General features: G+C 50.4%; 10 protein-coding genes across 10 annotated transcripts; 4 read left to right on the plus strand and 6 right to left on the minus strand.

Annotated features, from left to right (window-relative positions):
• Window positions 1-70: 70 nt before the first annotated feature.
• On the minus strand, window positions 71-3225 carry ASPBRDRAFT_119504 (exosome catalytic subunit DIS3; the record flags this gene model as incomplete). The annotated part of the gene is made up of 2 exons (XM_067617262.1): window positions 71-2976; window positions 3030-3225. The coding sequence occupies 2 exons, from the start codon at window positions 3223-3225 to the stop codon at window positions 71-73; spliced, it is 3102 nt and encodes a 1033-aa protein (XP_067482006.1).
• A 283-nt stretch (window positions 3226-3508) lies between these two features.
• On the plus strand, window positions 3509-4610 carry ASPBRDRAFT_52771 (carbon-nitrogen hydrolase family protein; the record flags this gene model as incomplete). The annotated part of the gene is made up of 5 exons (XM_067626944.1): window positions 3509-3520; window positions 3604-3696; window positions 3775-4058; window positions 4113-4191; window positions 4254-4610. The coding sequence occupies 5 exons, from the start codon at window positions 3509-3511 to the stop codon at window positions 4608-4610; spliced, it is 825 nt and encodes a 274-aa protein (XP_067482007.1).
• A 394-nt stretch (window positions 4611-5004) lies between these two features.
• ASPBRDRAFT_193454 (uncharacterized protein) lies at window positions 5005-5466 on the minus strand (the record flags this gene model as incomplete). Its single annotated transcript, XM_067620622.1, has 2 exons — window positions 5005-5092; window positions 5219-5466. The coding sequence occupies 2 exons, from the start codon at window positions 5464-5466 to the stop codon at window positions 5005-5007; spliced, it is 336 nt and encodes a 111-aa protein (XP_067482008.1).
• Window positions 5467-6167: 701 nt separating this feature from the next.
• Window positions 6168-7950, plus strand: ASPBRDRAFT_120519 (bifunctional ATP-dependent DNA helicase/ssDNA endodeoxyribonuclease DNA2; the record flags this gene model as incomplete). Its single annotated transcript, XM_067617352.1, has 2 exons — window positions 6168-7778; window positions 7834-7950. The coding sequence occupies 2 exons, from the start codon at window positions 6168-6170 to the stop codon at window positions 7948-7950; spliced, it is 1728 nt and encodes a 575-aa protein (XP_067482009.1).
• A 3605-nt stretch (window positions 7951-11555) lies between these two features.
• ASPBRDRAFT_172067 (ribonuclease P protein subunit p40) lies at window positions 11556-13701 on the minus strand. Its single transcript, XM_067619723.1, has 7 exons — window positions 13165-13701; window positions 12908-13040; window positions 12760-12822; window positions 12604-12705; window positions 12394-12540; window positions 11986-12325; window positions 11556-11907 (listed from the first exon to the last, which is right to left on the minus strand). The coding sequence occupies exons 1-7, from the start codon at window positions 13306-13308 to the stop codon at window positions 11685-11687; spliced, it is 1152 nt and encodes a 383-aa protein (XP_067482010.1). The 5' UTR covers window positions 13309-13701; the 3' UTR covers window positions 11556-11684.
• A 404-nt stretch (window positions 13702-14105) lies between these two features.
• ASPBRDRAFT_668441 (WD repeat-containing protein) lies at window positions 14106-15619 on the plus strand (the record flags this gene model as incomplete). Its single annotated transcript, XM_067628797.1, has 3 exons — window positions 14106-14218; window positions 14254-14611; window positions 14693-15619. 3 exons carry the CDS (start codon window positions 14106-14108, stop codon window positions 15386-15388), a joined length of 1167 nt encoding a protein of 388 aa, XP_067482011.1. The 3' UTR covers window positions 15389-15619.
• Window positions 15619-18714, minus strand: ASPBRDRAFT_461781 (putative C6 transcription factor Prf). The gene is made up of 6 exons (XM_067625576.1): window positions 18256-18714; window positions 17883-18153; window positions 17309-17828; window positions 16755-17246; window positions 16449-16703; window positions 15619-16393 (listed from the first exon to the last, which is right to left on the minus strand). Exons 1-6 carry the CDS (start codon window positions 18557-18559, stop codon window positions 15734-15736), a joined length of 2502 nt encoding a protein of 833 aa, XP_067482012.1. The 5' UTR covers window positions 18560-18714; the 3' UTR covers window positions 15619-15733.
• On the minus strand, window positions 18715-19475 carry ASPBRDRAFT_461799 (uncharacterized protein). Its single transcript, XM_067625577.1, has 2 exons — window positions 18891-19475; window positions 18715-18823 (listed from the first exon to the last, which is right to left on the minus strand). The coding sequence occupies exon 1, from the start codon at window positions 19327-19329 to the stop codon at window positions 18937-18939; it is 393 nt and encodes a 130-aa protein (XP_067482013.1). The 5' UTR covers window positions 19330-19475; the 3' UTR covers window positions 18715-18823; window positions 18891-18936.
• ASPBRDRAFT_461764 (mitochondrial 54S ribosomal protein uL2m) lies at window positions 19417-20909 on the minus strand. The gene is made up of 2 exons (XM_067625575.1): window positions 19680-20909; window positions 19417-19606 (listed from the first exon to the last, which is right to left on the minus strand). Exons 1-2 carry the CDS (start codon window positions 20799-20801, stop codon window positions 19505-19507), a joined length of 1224 nt encoding a protein of 407 aa, XP_067482014.1. The 5' UTR covers window positions 20802-20909; the 3' UTR covers window positions 19417-19504.
• Window positions 20910-22514: 1605 nt separating this feature from the next.
• Window positions 22515-24060, plus strand: ASPBRDRAFT_120628 (B-type cyclin nimE; the record flags this gene model as incomplete). The annotated part of the gene is made up of 3 exons (XM_067617365.1): window positions 22515-23720; window positions 23773-23911; window positions 23963-24060. 3 exons carry the CDS (start codon window positions 22515-22517, stop codon window positions 24058-24060), a joined length of 1443 nt encoding a protein of 480 aa, XP_067482015.1.
• Between the last annotated feature and the right edge of the window lie 20 nt (window positions 24061-24080).

Genomic DNA, 24080 nt, shown 5'->3' on the forward strand with positions numbered 1-24080 from the left:
TAGTCTTGGGTAGATCTGCAAACCAGAAAGATAAGTCATGTCATTATTTTAGTAACTTTTTCTCTCCATTCTAGGCATCGCTTCCCAGAATCAGAATTCTAACCCTCCTCTTTCCTGCGCCGCGACCACCTTCTTCCTTGACGGAGCTGACATTGACGTTGACCTTCTGGAACAGTTCTACAGACATGCTCGGTTCCGATTCGGACTTTCCTTTGTTGGATACTCGGAGAGTGTATTCTTCGTTGTCGAAGTCGCTCTGTCGGCGCGTCACCAACTCTCGTCGCTCGTCGACGGTGCGAAGAGCAGCGTCCTCCGGGAGGACGAAATCCTCCAAGCGAACCACGCCCTCGATACCGAACCGCGGAACGAATACAACGACACCATTTTCGAAGACACGCATGACGTAGCCCTCCTCTTCGATGCCGCCGTCAACGCCGTCGGCTGCCATCTTCTCTCCGCGAGCCTTGAGCGCCTGTCCAACGTAGTATTCGATGCTGGCGCGGCCGGCGAACTGGGCATTGCGATGACGGTAGTTAATGTTCCGGCAGATATCTTCGAGTCTGTTACGGGTCATCACTCCCTCTACGACGGCGCGGCCATCTTCGCCCTCATACCCAATTGCTGACGCGAGTTGTCGGTGGACCAAGAGATCTGCGTAACGTCTGATGGGGGAGGTGAAGTGTGTGTAGATGGGTGAGGCTAGACCGTAGTGACGGAATTCAGACTCTGCGTGGGCCCCTGCACAAAAGTACTCTGCGGATGTCATGCAACGGGTGGCGAGAATGCGGACCAGGGTGTTGAAGAAGGGGTTCTTCTCGTCAACGCAGCGATCAAGAGAGTCGGCGAGCGCACGAGAACTGGATACGTCCAGTCTCATGTCACGCTTCTTGGTGAGTTGGTTGATGAGCTCTTCGAAGTTTTGCGGGGGAGGGGTGGCGTGGCGTCGGAGCATGGCGGTCTGAGAGAAGGTGCTGTAGATCTTGGAGGCAACTGTGATATTGGCGTGAAGCATGAATTCCTCAACGAGACTGTTGGTCTCCAGCATGGCTTTCGTCTTCACGTCAGTGAGGGGGTCACCAACTTCGTCGTTATCGGTTTCGATCCGGACTTCTGGCGAGGCGAGATTTAGAGCACCTGCATCCATGCGCTTCTGCCGGAGAATTTTAGAGAAGCGGAGCAAAGTGCGCATGCTTTCGGTAAGTTCGTCTTTCTGCGTAGGATCATCAATGCGCTTCTGGGCCTTTTCGTAACTGAAGGCTTCGCGAGAGCGAATGACGGATTTGGTGAAGTCTGCAGAAACCACTTCTGCGTTGGGTGTCATTTCCCACAAGACGGAGAAGGCATAGCGCTCAACGTAGGGCTTGAGGGAACAGAGGTCTGTACCAAGAAGATGGGGCAGCATATCGATACGTTTATCGACGAGGTAGACTGTCGTTCCACGGACACTAGCCTCCAGGTCCATGGCATTGTTTGGCTTGACGAAGTGTGACACATCTGCGATGTGAACACCGACTTCGAAGTTGCCGTTCGGCAATGGCCGTGCATGAAGTGCGTCATCGATATCTTGACAGCCTGGCGGGTCGATACTGCAGATAAGGAGATCTCTAAGATCCCTCCGTCCCTTCCAGCCAATATCATCCTTGCTAGCCGGTACCCTCCAGTCGTGGCCTTCGGCAGGAAGACAGTCGAGTACAGCCTTCGGGAATGGCTTGTACTGAACGTCATACTCAAGGAGCAGAGCCTCTGTCTCCGCACCCTTAGTCTCGAGTTCTCCTAGTGAGCGAATGAAATGGCCGGTGGGGTATCTGGAATCACGATCCCAGGCGTCGATGGTGACAAGAATACGTTGACCCATCAGATCACCAGCTTGTCTGGTACGGACTCGGATCTTAGGTACACGCTTGTCCATAGGGAGGACGAAGACGGTCTGCTGGCGGCGACCGCTGCTAGCCTGAGCACCTGCAGAACCGGCATCGACATGTCCGACATATTGACGCCAGTTGCGTTTCATGACTCCAACCACCTTGGCTGTCGGTTGCGGCTTTCCCTCTGAGCTCTTTCCATGGGCCTTCCTGACCTCTTCCTGCAAGGCCTTCCGTTCCCTCTCCGACACCACTGCCTCGGTATCATCGGCATCAGGGTTGTCGTTCTTCGTCACCGCCTCTTCATCGACGATCTTGGTGGATGGCGACTTCCATTGGTCCTTGGGAAGTACCTCAATGACAACAACATCCCCAGAGATGGCTCTGTTACTGTTATCACGACCCAGAATGAGCAAGGGCTTGTCAAATGCCGGAACATTAACAGAACCCTCCAAGTAGTTATATGGCGATACATTGAAAACTCCCTGATGCAGAGTTCCGGCTCTGATGCCTGTCATAAGCTTAGACATCGAGTAGTATTCGGGGTAGAAGAGCTCGCCGCGTGCGCCCTTCGCTTCTCTTGCCTCTCGCGACTCGTTGATCATATCAAGCAGCCTGTCCGAGTCCTCTAGGCCGGACACATAGTCCGACAGTGACAATGCCGTCACATCCTCTTCCTTTGCCTTGCGCAGGTTTTCCTTGTCGTCTGTGATGACAACGATAGCCGGGATGTCGTTCTTCTTCCCCTTCTTCACAGTGGTCTTGAGATGTTCTGCATACCACTTTGCCACTGTCCGCACAGCCCGGTCATTTCTGTCATTTATCGATTCATCAGGTCCTCTCCGGACATGGGTCTCCAGTCGGAACTCGTTGAAGAAAAGGTAAAAGCGCTTTTCGTCGGTCTTGATCAGAGAGAGCAGGCGATTGTAGAGGGGCAGGGACTGATTCTTCAGTTCTTCGAGAACGGTTTGGAGGATAATAACATCGTAGAAGGCCCCGGTATGTTCGAAAAGATCCATGCCATTCAGCAACGCATTCGTATCAGGGACAAGGTAGTGGCCGCGGGGGAAGGCGCTGGTGCCCGCGGGATGCTCCGAGAGCACGAAAGGCGTGACTGTATCGCATTAGCCATTTAACAACGCTAAAATCTTACTCCAGTAGTCTTACTGTTTCCATTGGCGTCTGCTGGCGCAGTAGATGCGCATGTAGAGCAAAGCTTGGACGAGCAAGGAATGTCTTGTCTGAGGTAAAGTTCGCGAACGATCTTTTGAACTTTTCCGCTTTTCGTGGATCTCACGAAGACTTTGCTGGTGACATTTGCTGCCTGCGGGTTCGACGAGAAGTCTCGCCGTAAACTCTTCATATTGTCTGTATAGCGACCACACTCCTGGCAGGTCGTTGTATTTTGTGGCCCAAGTCGGTTTTTCAGGCCGTTGATGCACTCCGTGACGTTTGCTCAGATCTGGATCCGCGTGCTAAAGCAGGCTCGAGACATTGGTCCGGATCGGGAAAGTCTGCCGAGTGCCGACGGACATCGCCATGGATCTCTCGTGATAAGCATGCCATGTTCCGTCATCAACCTCTGGGTCCCCCATAGACTTTCTACTCTTTGTTCACAGAAGCTAACTGACCGGTAGCTCATAGATATGGTTCTCGCAGTAAGCGCTTAATTCCTCAGTAGATGATATTTTTATATGCTTACAAAGTTCAATCTCGCTGATATGATATATTTCCATTACAGGCCGTGGGGCAACTATGCTCGACTGCGAGTCTAGCGGCCAATTTGGCGCAATGCCAGACGCTGGTGCGCAAAGCAGCCGCAGCTGGTGCTAAAGTAAGTTCTTGTATACTGCTTTCGAGTCATTGATCCTTAATGTCCATCAGTATTGGTAGCAATCTAACAACCTAACAGGCATTATTCCTTCCCGAGGCTTCGGACTATATCGCTTCATCGCCTGCGGAAACCATTTCACTCGCACGCTCTGTACAAGACAGCGAGTTCGTCCTGGGTCTCCAGAAAGAAGCACAACTGTCCAATTTGCACATCAATGTAGGGATACATGAACCGGCCTCGAATGGGAGGATCAAGAATACCCTCGTTTGGATCAATGAAAAGGGTATTATCACACAACGCTATCAGAAGGTCCACCTATTCGATGTGGATATCAAGGGTGGACCAGTGCTGAAAGAAAGCGCGTGAGTACATGGTATAGATGTGACGTATTCAAACTCGGCTGACTTCAGATGAAGGAGTGTCGAGAAGGGGATGGAGATACTGCCACCTTTCGAGACGCCCGTTGGGCGAGTCGGCTTGTCCATTTGCTTTGATGTAAGTAGGGAGCGGCAAAACTAAATATGCCAGGTGCCCTGCTTACATTTAGCTTTACACAGCTGCGCTTTCCTGAGATTAGTCTGGCTCTTAAGCGACAGAACGCCGAGATCATCACATATCCATCAGCTTTCACGGTTCCTACCGGAACGGCACACTGGGAGACCCTCTTACGCGCCAGAGCTATTGAAACACAGTCCTATGTGATTGCCGCAGCTCAGGCTGGGCCTCACAATGAAAAGAGGAGAAGCTACGGACATTCCATGATCGTCAACCCGTGGGGAGAAGTTATTGCCAAGCTTGGCGAAGAATACCAGGAGCCGCAGATCGCGGTTGCGGACATTGATCTAGATCTGCTTGTTAAGGTCAGAAGAGAGATGCCGCTACTCAGAAGAACGGATATATACCCGGAAGTATAGGTAGCTATGGGATTCGACTCAGCACATACGATATTTGTAAATATTACGCCATACGTACTATCATTACCGTCTCCCTGTCGTATAACACCAAAACATAGGTTGTTGAAAAATGTTAACGAAGCCGGAAACCAAGATACACATCATACAACCCATGTATAAGGTACACACATCTATTTTTCCCTTTTTGAAACATTGCAAGCATGTCAATGAAAAGAATCCAGGATATAGGATGACAGATACACGCAGAAAATTGGAGGCGAACAGTGAAATGAAATAGAAAAGCCCTGTCTAGGGTCGGACGTAATGTGCCTATTGACACCACTCGAGCGAAGATTGTCTTCAACGCCCGACCGCTCTATGTACAAAGTACAAGATATTTCCGGACCAAAGCACCTTACTTGCGCTGGACCTTGTCAGGGTCCTCAAGGATGCCTTCGGCCTCCAGCCGCCGGCGAGCCTCTTCCAATGCCCATGTTTGTATCCTGCGGTAACGTCAGTATCTACTCTTCGAATTTGCTGAATCGGGAAAAAGGCATTCTCGTGACGTGCAGAGAGATCTTAAGGCAATCCACTTCAGCTGTCACACGAGGGAGAGGGACTGAACATACGAAGTGTCTGGCTTGAAGACATATGCGACACCGGCAACGAGAAGACTGCCGATGAATCCATAGTACCACATGTTCTCCCAACCCTCCTTCACGTACTTCTGACCGGGCTTGAGGCCAAACAGGTAGCCGGTGGGAGGGTCATAGTGGTCACCGCGGAGGTTGCTGCGGGTCGAGAAGCCCTGGATGTTCTGAGCCCGGCGAGGGACACAGCGAGCGCGAAGGCAATGCGACAACGGACGAGCGGACATTGTGAATGTGCGGAGGGTCTGTTGCAATTCAGAAATCCCTAGTTTTCAACGTGGATGATAAGGGACAGGCGGTGGCGGGTGAGGAATCCCTGTCGGGTATAGCGAGGCAATGACCGCTGGGTTGGTATGCCAAAGTTAGGAATCCGTTCGACCAGCGACGACAATAGTCGACCCAATTGAGTGATTTCAAATATCACTGCTTTCGTTGGAGCGGCAGGAGCGGCAGGTGGAGGGGTGATGTGACGGTCAAGCGGTTGATGTTCAGAAGCCGCAAAAGGCCGATGACTGCTGGGATTCTGCCGCTAGGCCCAACCAGGCAATTCTCCTTGCCGCCTTTCGGCCTGATGTCACAGGCATTAAGATCTTTATGCCTGAGGCAGAAGAACTCGACGCGCGACGCGTTCGAGACCAATTAGATTGGCTTATCGCATCGCGCATCGGCATTGCCATTGCCATTGCCATTGCTATTGCGTGCATCGAGCCAACTCTGGTTTGCATTAGCACTCTGTCCAGAACCTGTCACTCATGACTTACCTGGCAAGGAACTCTGATGTAAGTCTATTTATTAAAGGTACTTATCCCGGAAATTTAATCGATTCATCGAGGATCCACTTGATATAGTCTTACTAACCGCCCAGGCCTTTCTTCTCGAGATGCCCCATTGCCCTCCAATTCCCGAAGAACGTCAAGTATAAAGCACGATGAACACAGGCAACGGTTCATACAGAGTATCTTCACAGTCACGGTCGAAATTGAACGCTTTCCGGTATAAAAATCAAAATGGACCAACGCCTGACAAGACCCCTCAGAAGACTAGCTTAGCACCGGACTACGCGAACAAGGAGAACCAGACATCTTGGATTAATGGAGTAATGGAACCTGAGAATTCGAGTGCAGATAACCAAAACCAACCGACGGAGCCAGCCGAGCCAAAGGCACCGCAAGAATGCCCCCACACACCAGGAAATAGAATCCCTCTGGCGGACCTTATAAACAATGCAGAGGATGCCTTCATCCATGCTCCTATGCCGGAATTTACGCCAGAGGATTACGTTGTCTGGCAACATGTGCCCGCCAGTTCGAATCCTGATAGATTATCCCAGACGCCTGCAGCACAGGGAAAGAAGCGCCGCCACAGCTCGTCCCCGACTAGTTCTCCCCTAGCAGGGACTTCGAAAAGCAGGCGCAAAGGATCGCTTGACTTGCAGAATTCCCAGACTCCCATGAAGACTCCGCAGCATGACCTCGCCGCCGATCTGTGGAACAGCTATGTGAGCAAAACCCTTGCAAATGGCAATGGTGAGCTACTTCGCCCACGCTTCACAAATCTTCTCTCTTCTTCACCGCAAACGCCAGGGTCAGTTCGCACCGGTCGAGACTCTTCAGGTCTTAGACGTTCAAATAGCTGTATGGCAGAATGGCCAAGTTCGAAAGCCAAGCGAAGAAGGATAGACAAGGAAAACTTTGGTACGGGACGAAGCATATTTTCAAGAACAAGGAGTAATGTTGTCGACTCGGGAAACTACCAGGGCCCAAATATCAGTTCTCTCGTGAAGGAAATGGAGAAGACTTTGAAGAAGGCGCCTGGGCCGTTACCAGACACAACAGACTCGTCTCCAATCCCAGCACGCAGCCAAGGCCGGCATAGTAGGCCAAAATCTCCAGCCGAGGATATAAAGGGCCAAGCACAAACTTCGAAGAAAGCCGGTCAAGTGCACGAGCCCAGAGTCATTCATGCTGCCCCTGAAGACAGGAAACCGTTGGAAGAGTCCTCATCAGATTACGGGGACGATGAATTTGACCAGGACTTCTTCGATCTTGCAGAAGCTTCAATGGACCCTTTTGTGGATGCAGGTTCCTCTCACCTGCAAGGAAAGAGTCTGAGTGCTAAACCTGTGAACAACCAGGTTTCGACAGACGCCCGGGCTTCAACCGAGAAATTGACAGAGACTAATGCGGTGAACATGAAAACTGATGTGGACAAAGCGACTAATAATGTTGATACCCTTGATGCTGATGAATTTGACGATGACTTTGATGGACTTTCGGACAGTATGGAGGATCTTCTCGCTCAATGCGAAAAGTCTCAGAGCACAGATATGGCAAAGCCCGTTTCCACAGGGCCAGCAGCTCCCAAGCAACCGATTTCCGAATTTCAATCTGGAAACTATCTTGGTGCGACTTCTGAAGCGTCCTTTGAGAAAAAAGGAGGACCAAGTACGTCTTTTGGTGATGAATTTGATGATGATGGCTTGGATATAGAGGCTATCGCACAATCCATGGCGCATTCAGGCGCAGATGGATCGAACGATGTTTGTCATTCTTAGTGGGTTGAAATGTCACATACTTACTAAGCCCCATATATAGAACGATAGGAGCCGACAAGCCATAAAGCGCTACCTTATTGTTGATATTGCTGAGTCTGCGTATCCGACCATCAAAGGGCGCATCCAGCCAGAACAGGTCTGTCATCACAGAACCTAGCAGGTTTACATTGCCACTGACACCAACAAAAAGGTGCTTTCTGTACAAGATGAGAGATCGAAGGAAAAGAAAGTCGTCATCCTTCGAGAGTCCTGGTGCGAGTGCCCATGCGTCAAGGAATCATATATCCACTTAATTGGGGAGTTCGATGCCACAGGACATTGCATCGTAGATGATTCTAGGAACATGGTTATACTCCATCCTGACCACCTGGTCTCTGCAACTGTTGTGGCAGACTCGATTAGTTGTCAGCGCCGCGCCGTCCTGCAGGATCGTATCAAATACACGTCCGATCTGGGAAAAGCGCAAGTTTTTGGAAACATATTCCATGAGGTGTTTCAAGAAGCAATCAAGCTCAATAGATGGGATACGAACTCACTAAGGACTTTGATTGAAGGCGTGACTGTGAAGCGCATTGAGGATCTATACTTGATTCGCATGAGTATTCCGGAAGCTGTTGAATATATGATGAGTCGGATACCGGGCGTGCAGGCTTGGGCGGAGCGATTCCTCAGGGCAAAGCCAAGTGTAAGTTGAATTAGCTTCCATTCGCGATAGCGATACTAACTGATTCAATGACCAGGCGGAATCACTGGTTGAGGACCGCGGCAGCTCCAAGTTGAAATTGAGTATCAACAAGCTTCTCGAAGTTGAGGAGCATATCTGGTCTCCGATGTACGGACTTAAAGGCAATGTTGATGCTACTGTGCAAGTCTCTTGTCATGACGGAGAAAGCGATAAAAACCTGGTCATACCACTTGAACTTAAAACAGGCAATAGGGATACAAATCAGGCTCACAGGGCACAGACGGCCCTGTATACTCTGCTGCTTTCTGATCGCTACGGTAAGAAAGCCTCATATCAATGTCTAGTCCTTCCATCGATAAGTACTGACGCGGCTCTGTAGATGTTCAATGTACGTTCGGATTGTTATATTACCTTGAAACAACGAAAATATTCCGAATTCGTGGCATCCGGCATGAGCTCCTGCAAATGATCCAGCAGCGGAATCGCATAGTCGGATACATGCGTCAGAGAACGCAACTGCCGCCAATGGCCAAAAAGTCCTCATTCTGCAACAAATGTTACTCAAAGACGCCTTGTTTTATCTATCACAAGCTTGCAGATGATGGTGATGGTGAAACTAGCGGTCTTGGTGATGACTTCGTTAACGCCATGGACCACTTGACTTCTGATGATCGCGACTTCTTTCAAAAATGGGACGATTTGTTGACCAAAGAGGAAAAAAACATGATTCGGTTCAAGCGCGAGCTGTGGACCATGCTTAGCACTGAGCGTGAGGCTCTGGGCCGATGCTTTGGCAATGTCGTGATCGATCCTAATACCTCTTACGAGGACAAAGATGGACCAAAAATCAATCGCTTTCGCTATACCTTCATTAAAAAACAAGCCCACCCATCATTTTCGTTTACCGAATCGCAACTCACACTTGGAGAGCCGATCGTGGTTTCCGACGAGAAGGGCCACTTTGCTCTTGCAAACGGATACGTTGTGCAAGTCAGCCGAAGACACATCACCGTCGCGGTAGACAGACGATTACACAACGCCAGAACGAGAGCCAGGGGGTTTGACGCCGAACGTAACCAGTCATTCAAGGGTATAATGGAAATACTTGAAGACGGTGCCTCCCCGTCACCGGCCGAGTCGGAAGAAGAGCCAGTCTACCGTTTGGACAAGGACGAATTCAGTAACGGCATGGCAATTGTCCGAACGAACCTCGTTTCCATGATGGAACGAGATCTATTCCAAGCTAGACAGCTGAGAAGATTGATTGTTAAACGGGAGGCACCCGCTTTCAAGACCACTGCATCTGCATATACTCTGTCTGAATCAGACAAGGCAGCCTTGAACGTCGACCAGAGACAAGCCATCGATAAGGTCATGAGTGCTGAAGATTATGCGTTGGTTCTTGGGATGCCTGGCACTGGCAAGACAACCACCATTGCTCATATCATTCGTGCCTTAGTGGCACAAGGCAAGAGCGTCCTTCTGACCTCATACACCCACACAGCGGTTGATAACATCCTCTTGAAAATCAAGGATGACAACTTCCGTATCTTGCGCATTGGGGCTCCTGCAAAAATACATCCTGATGTTCAGCAATTTGCTGACTTGGCAGCGGTGCCTAAAAACACAATGGAAGAGCTGAAAGCCTCGTACGAAGATTCGCAAGTGGTGGCGACCACCTGCCTCGGCGTCAGCCATGGCATTTTCACCCAGCGCATGTTCGACTATTGTATAGTCGACGAGGCTTCACAAATCACGCTTCCCGTATGCCTAGGGCCTATCCGCATGGCTAGAACGTTCATTCTTGTTGGTGATCACTACCAACTGCCTCCGCTGGTGCAGAACAAGGAGGCTCAAGAAGGCGGCCTGGATGTCAGTCTCTTCAAATTGCTGTCTGACTCCCACCCCGAATCGGTCGTCAATCTGGAACACCAGTATCGAATGTGTGAGGACATCATGCTTCTATCCAACACCCTCATCTATTCTGGTCGTCTAAAATGTGGCACTGCAGATGTTGCAATGCGCTCGCTCAATGTTCCCAATATTGGCGGTCTCAAGCAACATCATCCCAGCACCTTCCCTCAACCACGTAGTCAGCGACAGCTTTGCTTGGGCGCAAACCAGGGTCGTTGCTGGCTCAAAGATCTGGTCGAACCGTCTGCCAAAACTCGACTTGTCAACACAGACACGCTTTCCATCCCTGCGCTGGATGTAGCAAACGGCTCGCGGATTGTGAACCCTACTGAAGCCACTATTTGCAGCCGACTTGTTGAAGCATTCATTTCCTGCGGCATTCCGGCGCGCAGCATAGGTGTCATAACGCTCTACCGAAGCCAACTCTCGCTTCTAAGACAAAACCTCAGCCGCTACCTACCGGAGCTTGAGATGCACACTGCAGACAAGTTCCAGGGCCGAGACAAGGAAGTCATCATTCTAAGTTGTGTGCGGAGCAACGCTGACAAGAACGTCGGTGACCTACTCCGTGACTGGAGACGCGTCAATGTCGCATTCACCAGAGCACGGACTAAGCTTCTGGTTGTCGGAAGTAAGAGTACTCTTCGCGATGGAAACGAGCTCCTAGGAAAATACGTGAAACTGGTCCAAGAGCGAGGGTGGGTCTACGACTTGCCCAGAGATGCCATGACGGATCACATTTTCGAATCTGAGATGGTCCCATCGCAGCCCTGTCCGGACAGGTCTACACCTAGTCCAAAGAAGAGCAAAAGCCCCGTGTCATCCAAAAAGACGACTCGCAGTCCCTTCGGTCCTGTTCAAACTCGACTATCCCCGACTGGCTTGAAAAAACCTGCTAAAAGAGGTGCCAAGCTGTTAAGTGGTGGTAGGGTCCTTGGTAATCGACCCGTTCTGCAGGATATGGTCAATGACCTTATCGGATAACTGTGCTTTATGTCTTGGTCATCATTGTTTAAACCTTTCGAAATTTTTTGTAATATTGTTTGGCGTGTATTGGGTATGGGCTTGGGACGGATGGTTATATGGAAGCCACTGGGAAATATGATTTGGATACCAATGGACATGCAAGATAATTTCATAAGCTAGAAGAATAGATACTATTTGGATCGTTTAAGTCCGCACGTAATGTGATAGATCCCAAAGATCATTAGTAAGTGCTTTTTAGATTTGGGGTATATGGAAGATTTGTAACTCCTGAGCCCACTCGACAGCGGCATACTATATATCACAGTTCAAAGCATCGAAGCGCCGACGTACTCCCAACATATGAAGTGCCGACCACCACCCTTAGACGAACTATCTGCCTGCCCTCCCCACATTGCTTGCTTTGGCGCGTGTGTTGGAAGCACCATAACTGTGTACCCATCGCGAGCTTCCACGGCTTCTCTTCCCAGCGCACTCGCAGAAAGCGCAAACCAAGCGTACGGGGCAATGGACTTGGGTGCAGTTTCCTTCCTACAATCGCACGAAGAAGCCAAGTTAGCAAACAATTTAACATCAGATATGTGTCATAGCAAAACATGTGGAACATACAATAACGCAACCAATAATTCCACTATCCAACGAGACGGGACAAATCCACGCCACTTCAAGCTGACGAGATTGGTGGACTTTGCATTATACGAATCGGGTACACTGTAGCGACTTAGGTAGGGATCCACATCGTCATTGACAGATACGCGAGGCGATTCGAGAGACACCATTGCAAGCCACTCGGAGAGTTCGTTGCAGTGGTCTTCTAGTTCTGCTGATTCGCGGGACTCGTCTGTGATGTCCGGTCCGGGAAGAGGGGGTGACAGAATATTCGAGTGCTCAGTGATAACAGGCTGGCAATCGATAATTTGGGGCTGGTTGCCCTTTAGAGAGAGGTCATCTGCTTGTGTTTTAGTGTATGATCCTTTGGAACAATTTCCCAGAAGGGCGCCTGATGAGGGAGAGTACCTTCGGAAACGCCGCCTGAGCTGGTTGTAAGATCGAAAAATAGCCAAGCTACTGATTGTGTCAAGACGTTCTTAAACGCCCATACAATTCTCTCGAAGCCCTTCTTTCCGTGAAGCATGGAGGGAAGTCGAAGGTTGATTTCCACGACTTGTGTTGGGGCGTGTTAGTATGTCTCATCATATTGAAGAATTTGTTATTAAGAGTACATACCGAATCTCTCTTTCGCATGTTTTCTGCCCCCGCTACGAACTGGCTTCCCTGTAAGCCCTGTTCTTTCGAAGATTTCCTTGCTCAGCTCCAGTTTCAAGATGCCTAGGAAATCGTTAGCTGAGATGGCTACTAAGGATATAACTGGGGATCACAGACCATCTTTCAATGTGAAGACGCTGTCTGAGCCTGAGCGTCCCTCTGAGATCATGAGGATATTCCCTGTATCATGTGTCAGCTACTATATCGGCCTCGGCGCCTCAGCCAGGAGGCGACGAAAGGTGAGAAACGAAAACACAATAATTACCAGTCTTTATATATGTATTAAAAAATTCACCCTCGAGTAAAGAAGATAGCGACATGAACACTCTAGCATACCGCAACCTTTGCAGCTGGGGTTGCACACGCGAGAAAATGTCTTTTGGCAGAATGACCTCGACCTGTACATTGACTGATTAGTATTTCCTTGGTTTTGTTCCAACTTGCATATGACGAACAACTGCTACAGCACAAACCAATGACATAAGGACATGGGAAGTATATAGAGGCTAAAGAATGTCTTACCGTGTGAACGAACGGATGGCCTAGGATGGCCGAGAAAGGGGACCGTTTCGTGGGTGGCTGCTTGGGATCAATGAAAGCAGGCAGTTGGCCTATGGTGGTGAAACATTTTTCGCGCTTCGACGCGTCGTCTTCGAAGTCGAGCATAATTTAAAGAAGGATATAACAAAGCCTGACGATTCGTCGAATAGATCGTCGAAGTCTAGCTCAAAGTTTCAGATACCGTTGGATGAAATTTGTGGTTGAGGTTGGAGAGAATTTTCCAGCCTTATATAATAGCTGCTCGATTCACACAGGAGGGTTAATAGAAGGCTTGACGCATCAATAAGATTTATCTGATGGAGTCAAGCACACAGATTCAAGAAGCTCCTGTATAGTTACGTTGTATACTACTGGCTGACATGCAGGATATTGCTGCTTGGAATGTTCCGGTAGGTCACCTGACCATATACTGCTTGCAAGTTCGGAGTTAATCCTACCAAAAGATACTGTTATCGTATGAATCGGACAAATCACCGAACTGTGATTGAAGGAAGGGAGTCGCCACGAAGTTTAAAGACCGACAATATTCTCAATTACCAAAACTGCAGGGTTGATGTTAGACGCATAGCCAACTGGCGAGTGCTAGCATTATGTCATCTCGATTCTGATCTTCTATCGCCGAGCTCCAGCCAATCACCGAACGCGCCTCACGGTCTCTGCGGGCATCGAACGAACACCGCGCGCAAGAGCTCTTTCGAAACTCCCTGCAATTTGGCAACGCTGTTTCGCAATTGTTCCTGGAAATTAATTTCTTTACTGAGAACCCTTATTTTGCTTTTTCTTGCAAGAAGTCATTCCCTACTCCGCCATTTACAGCCCCGCGGGGCATCAATTTAGGCTGCTGCCGCCGCAATCGCGAACCCGCCAGCAGCAGCAACAATTACACAAGTACTACCTTGACAATGGCGCCTCCTCGACGAAACCTGCTCCCGAAAGACCGGTTTGGTCTCGCATTTGGTGGCTTGAAAACACAAAACTACCATGATCCCGCTGCTCGTGGGCCTGGTTCTCATACGTATATGCCCATCCGACAAATTACTCTCATGGCAGAGAAGCAGAATGCATACTGATGATGGAGGACAACGAGCAATCTAGAATTCGCACAATAGCATGGAACCCTACCGGCCAACTTATTGCCACCGGATCCGCAGACCGTACCCTTCGAATCTGGAATCCTGAGCGCTCGCAAGTGAAATACTCCACCGAACTGCGCGGCCATACTGCTGGAATTGAGAAAGTCGTGTTCAACCCCGTTCGTGACTCCGAACTGGCCAGCTGCTCTACGGATGGAACCGTCCGCATTTGGGATGTTCGGTCAAAGACCTGCGTTAGTCGTCTAGACGTCGGAGGCGAGGCATTCACTCTGTCCTGGTCTGCTGATGGAAGGGTAATGGTTGTTGGCAGGAAGGTGAGCAAACACACCCGAGCACAAGGCCGACGCGCTCAGTACCAGGAACTTATCAATTGACCACACGCCTCACATCTGTAGGATGACACCCTCATACCAATCTCCGTCGAAACCCCGTCCGCTCCAACCATCCACCCAGACGGACCACCCAATGTTGCAGCAACGCAACAACAACAAAAGCCCACGTTCACACCATCAACCTACACAGCCCTAGAACCACACCCCCAGCCCATACAAACAAATGCAACAACTTTCTCACATCACATCTCCACTCCTTCCTCCCCCGACCTCCACCTCTTCGCCACAACCGGCGAAGGCACCGTCAAAATCATCTCTTACCCATCCTTCGACGTTCTCCACACCCTCCACGCCCACACATCCGCCTGTCTTTCCATCTCCCTCGCACCCACAGGCCGTTACCTCGCCGTCGGAGGCAGCGACGCCCTCATCTCTCTATGGGACACAACAGACTGGATCTGCAAGCGCACTGTCTCGAGCAATAACGGTGGAGCTGTGCGCGGCGTGAGCTGGAGCTTCGACGGTAGATTTATCTGCGGTGCTTGTGATGAAGTGGGCTGTGGCGGTAATGGGTTGGAGATCTTCCATGCGGAAACAGGCGAGAGTGTTCATACGGTTCCTACGGGAGGAAATGCCAACTCAGGGATTCCGGCTGTCGCGTGGCATCCTTCGAGATATTGGCTTGCGTATTCTACTACTGCGGATGGGTCGGGACCGGGTGGATTGAGGATTGTAGGGGCTGCGGGTGGGAATTTGTAGTTGATGAGGAGCCATTTTCGCCTCTTCTGTTGTCTATTTTTGTATTTGTGTGTTGTGGCGTTTGGTGCGTCGGATGTTTCTTTCGGCTTATGATGTCTACGGTAGATATTAAGCATTGTATTGCATGTCGTGCATAGAGTCCGTTGCTGTGATGTTATGATATGTTTGGTTCGGTTCGCAAGTACTGTCCTGGAGATGTAAACGCGCTACACTTGATATATGTCTCGAGGTAAAAAGTACATCATAGCATGCTCAACACCAATCGTCAATCATCTATATATCATAGATCGAATCATTAAGCCCCTTGCCGTGAAGAATTGCCTGCAACCATACTCAAGCTAAAGCTCAAGGCGTAAAGTTAAACCCTGGCCACGACTCCCAGCCTCCCGAGGCGAGTAACTGCCCCCATTGAGCGTCGCTGAGTGATTCGGGACCGTTAGGTATATTATTAACCAAGTTTCCATTGTCGAGGTTAGGTATAGGAATCTCCGAGGTACTCCAAGTAGGGTCGGTAGTGAGGGGATTTTCGGATCCCGTGGGATCGAGCTGAGTTGCTTGATTGGCAAAGGAAGTGTTGGCTTCATATTGGAGCTGAGTGAGGATATTAGGGGAGAATATATCTGGCTGAACAGGGACTTGTGCGGATGAAGGGTATGTCGTTGATCCCAAGTAGGCGAGGTTGTTTAGAGTGGAAGCTAGTTGTGAAGGCATAGAGTTGGTTGGCTGGTTCTTGTTGGTATTGTCATTGGATGTAGAAGACATGTGTGTATTCAGGTCCGCCAGTGAATCGCCATTTCTGGTCGGTGCTGCGTGATTAGATGTTTTGAAGTCGTTGAATATCGTTGTGTCTGGTCTGCCTGATGGCGTGTTACCGGCGGTTTGTTGACCTGCAAGTGCAGTGGGCGTGGGCCCAGAAGTGCGTTGAGTGTGATTTGGGGATGGATTGTCGGCCTGAGCATTCGGTTGGTTTGCATTCTGTGGAGACGAACTACTGCTTGAGCAAGCCTAAAGTGGGCGATGGTCAGCAGTTCGTCTTCACTGACATATCTGACATACTCACCATAGGTTGTGGTATATGTGACGCTAGACACATCCTGTTCGGAACTCGAACATCTCCAAAGGCGGTTCCACCGATGTCAAATTCAAGTTGGATGATGAACGATTCCGCTAGCGGATTCTTTTCTTTCAGGGCATCGAGGGCAGAAAAGGCAAAGTGTAGAGATGACCGTGCGGCGGAGTCATTGGGGCGGAATTTCAAGTATTGGATGAAGACCCGCGCGGCCACGTAGATACAAAAAGCCATAAATGGATCCATCTGCTTTCCATTAGCATGTTGCAGTGAGTTGGACATTATACTGTGACTGACAACACTCAGATCTAGGTGGCTGATCATCTTCATTATGTTGGAAATTTGATCGGCAGCTAGTATACACCGTCGTTTGCTCTCGGTAGCGATCTGCTCCGGCATTTTATTCTTTTCAGCTTTGAATATTGCCCCTTGATGTAAACAAATCGTTGCTGTATGGATAGCCATGTTGCAGAATATGATGTTCGGATCGGTCGTCAAGACTGTCAGTCGCAGATGACTTGGCATGGAGAGGGCAAAGTGGAGAAGAAGATTATCAAAGGCACGGTGCCGCTGCCAGTACAGTCCTTTGAGATCATGTTCATTATCTTGGGGATCAGGTCGATGCAGATGTGCTACATTTTTTCCGAACATGCAAGCTAGTATCACGACACCTGCAAATGTTGATATTGTGGAAATATTCCCCGTAATCAGTGTGTCTTCAAGACGACCAGTTTGTTGCGGTTCGTTATCGACGAATGATTTCTCAGACGCAGGAAGGTTCGTGAAAATCTATCGAGCTCAGTCAGACAAGACTGCTCCCTAAAAATAGAGCAGAAGTTGGAGCAACTGACATCTCTTTCATCAAAAGAGACAGGCCATCCCGTACCGACACTTGCGTATCTGTCAAGACAGAAAGCCATCCAAAATACTCTCCTTCGCTCTTCTTTTTCAGACCAGTCCTTGGGAGGTGGCAAGGTCTGTTTGACGTTGAGACCATCTTCGTCCATACTATATAGACCTAGCATAGTCACCAGTCTGGCAGCTTTCCCAACACTCAGCCACGCTCGAGGGAGAAACATCATTTTGAACTCGTATGTGCCGATGAGCACCCAAGTCTGACAATGTGCGGTCGACAACACACGCTCACCAAGTCCTTCCAACTCGTCCAATTCGGCGTACTTACGAGCCCGCTGGTAGAAAATACTGTGAAGACTGGAGTACTTGTCGGTGACAGACGCCGCATGACACCAGATCATGTACTGTAAGCATATAGGAGGCCGTGAGGCAGGCGCAAGGCTTGAAGCAGCCATATACCTTGGACGGTGTAACATGGGAAGTCGAGGATGTATCTTTTTGAAGTATATCGTGGTCCTGCATGGTATTAGAGGCTGGTTGAAGATCTCGAGTGTGTAGAGGAAAACTTGCAGCTCATCAATAACCTCCTGCGTAGGGAGGGGTTCCTCCAGACCCAAGCTTATCAATCTACCTTCTGTTTCGTTGCTGCTTGCTGCTCCTGCATGGCATAATGCGGGGAAAGTAGGATTTGTATTCCCCTCTGGAGACGACATCTGAACACCATCCTGGGGAGAGGTACCGAGCGCGCCAGTCAAATTGTTCGTCACTGAGGCAATGGGGCTATTGCCCTGGCTTTGCTGTACCTGTGCTCCCTGATTCTTGAGTAGGTTTTCGACTTGGGCTGCATAACAAGCGTGATGTCAGCGGAGCAGACGGTGAGATCGGCGGCCACATGCCTCCGATCAGAACGAGATTGTCAAATATTGACAGACAATGAACATACCCAGTCGTGCTTCTAGCTGCTTCACGTAACCCCGCTTCGGACCGCTTTTCTTGCGCACTTCATCGAATATGCATTCATGACCTAACCGAGAGCATGTCCCGCAACTGGGTCTCTTTCCATCGCATCTTAACTTCCTTCTTCGGCAAAGTACGCATGCGATACGCTTGGGGCGAGGGATATAATGGCTGCTTAAATCGTGATGCTCCGTGGCAATCGACGCTTCAGCTTCATCTGCTGTATTCAGCTGTGGCTGGGATGGAGAAGCTTCAGTCTGCCGTGGGTAACGACTGACATTATCAGCCATGGCCGGGCGCACGATGCGGGTGGGGAGCTGATGTGTGTCGGAGATGGCCTGCAAGGCGGGCACAGCTTTTCCAAGCTAGAGCTGCTGTACCCCAATCATGAACAGTTGAAGGCATCGAATAGGCGAAGAAGACCGGTATGCATAGAAAGGAGGAAAAAAGAAACAAAAGAGCCGCTAGGCTATAGAGAAAGCATGATAGGTGCACGGTTGAGCTTATGTCGGTCAGGCTGAGGACGCTACAGGACTCGAACGGAACCAAGGATCCTAATTTCTTAGTCAGGTATTATGCTAACGAAGCATAGATTGCGACCATCTAAAGGGCAAAGCTTACTGCAGTTTTCCACGGACGCAGAGGCGATCTTGAATGACTTAGTGTTTTAGTTGAGCGCGCGATGATCTGACTCCACTGGCTTCGGCTCGATTCTCTCGCTCTCAGCCAGTTCTAGACCCGCTGCTCGATTCACCCCAGTGAGGCTCCGCGTCCGCCCTATGCCATGCCAGGACCGGTTGCTGTGCACTTCACCAGATACATGACTTTCATATGTAGAAGAGTTGGTATATGAAATATTATTATGTTCACTGTGTAATAGGATTGATTGTACTCTAACCCATGTAGTATACAGAAGAAACGCCGGAGCATAAACAACACATGAAGGAAACCCGGATAAGAAGCAAAGTAGCTGGAGTATAGACAGCTGGAATCCCCCAAGGTAGCCAAGACAAAATAAAGTATAGTACAACAAGGTGAACAGGAAGTGACTTCCCACCATCTAAATCCAAGTACAGACAAGAAGGACCTTCGACAGACGGGGAGATTCCGAAGATCCATGCTCTGCTTTACCCAGCTCTTACCCCGAGCGGTGATAAAATCACATTTGATATAACCGTGAAATTGCTATAAAGAGGTTCAACGAATAAAGATGAATGTCATGTCCCCGACGGCGTTTAGTGGTATCCACGACGACGCTTGCCTTGGTTGCGCTCTCTGGCATGAACCACAGCCTTGTTGATCTTCCACTTGGGACGAGTCTTGTAACCGGATTTCGCCTGTAAAACGAAAAAATTAGCACGGACGAGGTGTGGAAGCTAAAGGGAAAAATTGCGAAGCGAGAATACATACCGGCATACCCCAAGGACTCTTCGGGTCAACGTTACCCTTCGACTTGCCTCGACCACCACCGTGGGGATGCTCGGCGGCGTTCATGGCGAGACCACGAACAGTAGGCCGAATGTTCAGCCAACGGGAGCGACCAGCCTTACCAAGCTGGCGGTACTGGTGGTTGGGGTTGCTAGCGACGCCAACAGTCGCGCAGCAGTCCTTATGAATGAGACGAACTTCACCACTCTGAAGACGGATAGTAACGTGCTGAGAAATGCGCTCCTTTCTTTGCCTCTCGCGTTGTGTAAGAGGCTTCTGCTCTACGGCACCGGCCTCTCCTTCTTGTCCATCCGAATGATCACGCTTCGCCTTGATATCGATACCCTTGGCGATGACTGTCGCAAAAGTACCAGCACTACGGCAGAGCTGGCCTCCCTGACCAGGGCGGAGACCAACGTTAAAGACCAGAGTACCGACAGGCATCATGTGCAGCGGCAAGCAGTTTCCTCTCCACGCGGTTCTGGCAGCAAGAACACCAGGGTCGACAGTTCCTCCCATGCTCTTCCAGAGTTCCTCTGGGATACCAGACATGTAACTGTGGACAACGTCACCAGCCCGCATACCCTCCGCAGCCAGGATGTAGCTCAGTTTCTTGGTCTCCTGGCTACGGACAAGAGCAATGTGAGCACTCCGACCAGGGTCATGTTCGATGCGTTCTACCACGTGCGGACCAGGAGCGGCACGCGCAAAATCAACCATTCGTATACGGCGCTTGTGACCACCACCACGATGCCGGACAGTCACTCTACCAGAGTTGTTACGACCACCCTTGGCTTGACCTCGTTTGGGGAACGTCAACTTCTGCACCGGGCGTCCTTTCCACAGGTGGTCATTGATCGGTCTGCGCAAATGTCTGATACCGGGGGTTCGCGGAGTATAAGAACGTAGAAGGATACCGGCGTCATCACGAGTGGGCGGAGGGGCGAAAGCGATACTGGGGTCGAACGTCGAGCTTGCAGGCTCGTCAGTGGACGGATTCTCTTGCTCGCGGATCACAGTCGAATATGCCCGGGACGAAACGACCGAGGACAAGGATCTGAACGGAAGACGAAGGCCCGTCAGGGCCAACCGAGTCTGGAGCATATTGAATTGAGATGGGAGTGGCGGAGGTAGGAAGTCGGAAGACTTTCGATGTCAATCGGTCGTGATCGGAGATGTCAAAGCAACACCGCAATGTGGTACCCTAAGTGGTGTGAGGAATTCCAAGCAAGCTACTGCTTAAACATGCTTAGAATTAAAGACGAGAAAGAGACAATGCAAAATTCCAGCGTCCCTGACACCACTATTAGCAACACCGTGCTCAATTGGATTGTTGTTGGGGCACCGGTGACAATAGCCGCACTTCTACTCGTTCTCCGGAGCAAAAATGTCTGGCATGGATTTGGAGGTGTGGCTTGACGTCCTGGCACATGACTTGGAGGGCACCGCCGCTCCCGGACTGACTAAGTGTGGCGCAGTTGCTCAAGTCACGGGACGGCGCGACACGGCAACACGTCCGAAGGGGACGAAAAAGCGTAAAAGCTCCGGGTCGGTTGCCGCGCAACCGGCCATTGTTTTGGCGATCGTGGCCGCGCTCCATCACGTTTTTGCTCGCGACGGGCGTTTCGAGAGTCGAGGGTGTCTTCCTGCCTGGGTCAACTCAGGCATCGACCATGGATGAGGATCCGCCTTGTTTCCCTTAGGGAGTACTCCGTAACCCCGTAACTGTATGATTACCACCCAGCCTGCACCCTTTTCACCACCAAATACAGCCCTTTTTAGAGAGCCTTCTGCCAGGGAAGTCACGTCCGTCATACATACGCATACAGATACATACATGCGATCGATCCATACAGAACCATAGACTTGCTTCTTTTAATCGCCTTCTCTCCCCCCCTTCGTTGCCGTCTCTTCCCGTCTGACACTCTTCCTTTCCCTCCACTTTCCTCCTACCTACTACTATCCCTCAATTGGCCTTCACCGTACATACCATAATACCTGGGGACTGTGACTATTGTCTCCAGGCTTGCATATACACGACGTTGTACAACAGTTAATAATCCGCAATCCACGCGGTTCAACTGGATTGTGCTGTGGGGCATCCTTCCCAGCCTGGCCAGTTTCCACGCTAAGACTAGGGCCAAACATCCTCTTTGCCCTGTCAAGTTTACCACCTTTTCCTACTCCTCTCCATCATCATCTACTCCAGGGAGGCGACCACCACCCATTAAAGACCCCCGTTTCCTGGCCAGATTCTCGCGTCATTACTTATAAATAACCTTCCTACCCTGCCATATCACAATAAAAGAATACTTTGGGGCCATCAACGCCGTGGAAAGTTACGTGACTCGGGTCTTGCGAGCTCCTGTCAATAGCATCAACAAAGCCATATATGCCACGATTTTGAGCCCACTCCTGCCGAATTCCTTCCAACTATTCAACCGTTCGACTTGGGAAACCTTGCATTCAGACTAATTGATTGGGGTTGGACACATATTCACGCGTGGTACGTGCAAATCTACCTTCCGGCAACCGGTATTTGAGCTCCACTGGGGTAATCTCTCCTGGAATGCTGACTGGACTTTCCAACTACCTGCAGAACGATACTCCTGCACTCTACTCTTATTCTCTTCCTTACCCCTCCTTATATTCATTTTACCTTCTTCCCCTATCCATCATGCCACCTGTAAGTCTTCTTGACCTCTCACTACGCGTGGTGTAATCCTCGGTCGCGAGCTCGATGGGCTTGGAGATCCATCTTGCACGCGTACAAATCTGACATTTTGACAGGCTCGAAGTCTGCGTACGAGAGGCACGATGAACGAGAACGATGAGAACGGCCCATCGACGCGTCTGACGCGGGCCAAGGCCGCTGCCTTGTCGGTCAATGACGCTGGAGCGCCCCCCGCCAAGAAGCCGCTCCAGACGAAGAAGGCCGCGACCACAACCACCACCACCGGAACCCGGAGACGCGCCGCCCTTGGTGACGTGAGCAATGTTACCAAAGCAGAGAATGGAGAGACCAAGGAAGCCAAGAAGCCAGCTGCCACGAAGGTTGGCTTAACGTCAAAAGCGACATTGCAGGCTGGTGGAGTCCAGAAACTTACTCGCAACAACTCGTCACGCGCTGCCCTGGGACCTAAGGACAACAACCCCAAGAAGCCGACCACAGAAACAAAGCGCCCTGGAAGTGGATCGGGCACCAAGCGGACATCCAGCGAAAAGGCAATCCAAGACAAGGCAGCTGAGGAGGAACCACGCCCACGCAAGAAGGTCGAAGTCGAAAAGAGGGTCACTGAACAGAAGACTGTCACCGAGAAGCTCGCCAACGCGAAGGAAGATGTCAATGTTCCGGTCGATCCCAAGGTTTTGCAGAAGCCTGCCGATGATTATGTCGACGACCTGGACGCCGAAGATCTTGATGATCCTTTGATGGTTGCCGAATACGTCGTCGAAATCTTCGAGTATCTGAAGGACCTTGAGCTGGAGACCTTGCCGAACGCCGAATACATCGATCACCAACCTGACCTGGAGTGGAAGATGCGCGGCATCCTTGTCGACTGGCTCATCGAGGTCCACACCCGTTTCCGCCTCCTCCCCGAGACCCTTTTCCTGGCCGTCAACATCATTGACCGCTTCCTCTCTGCTGAGGTGGTGGCTCTGGACCGTCTTCAATTGGTTGGTGTCGCCGCTATGTTCATCGCGTCCAAATACGAGGAAGTCCTTTCGCCGCACGTTGCCAACTTCACCGATGTCGCCGACGGAACTTTCACAGATCGGGAGATCTTGGATGCTGAGCGTCACATTCTTGCTACCCTCGAGTACAACATGAGCTACCCCAACCCCATGAACTTCCTCCGTCGAATTTCGAAAGCAGACAACTATGACATCCAGACCCGTACTCTTGGCAAGTACCTCATGGAAATCAGCCTTCTGGATCACAGATTCATGGGCTACCGTCAGAGTCACGTGGCCGCTGCTGCCATGTATCTGGCTCGTCTCATCCTTGACCGGGGTGTCTGGGTATGTTTCTTCTCCCGCATGTCTTTTGAACTCGTGCTAATTGATACCTCAGGATGCCACCTTGGCTCATTATGCCGGATATACCGAAGAAGAGATCGACCCCGTCTTCCGCTTGATGATTGATTACCTCCATCGCCCTGTCTCTCATGAGGCGTTCTTCAAGAAGTACGCCAGCAAGAAGTTCTTGAAGGGTATGTTGTCCCCTCCATTGGCATTGGATTACCAAGCGCTAACGTGACTAGCCTCCATCCTTACCCGGCAATGGGCGAAGAAATACCACCACCTGTATATCAACAGCTCGCTATCGGAGCCCTACTCTTATATTAAAGACCATGAATAAATAACCCGCGGTCTCTGGTG

The sequence above is a fragment of the Aspergillus brasiliensis genome, assembly GCF_001889945.1.
Source record: "Aspergillus brasiliensis CBS 101740 unplaced genomic scaffold ASPBRscaffold_3, whole genome shotgun sequence".
NCBI classification, from domain to species: domain Eukaryota; kingdom Fungi; phylum Ascomycota; class Eurotiomycetes; order Eurotiales; family Aspergillaceae; genus Aspergillus; species Aspergillus brasiliensis.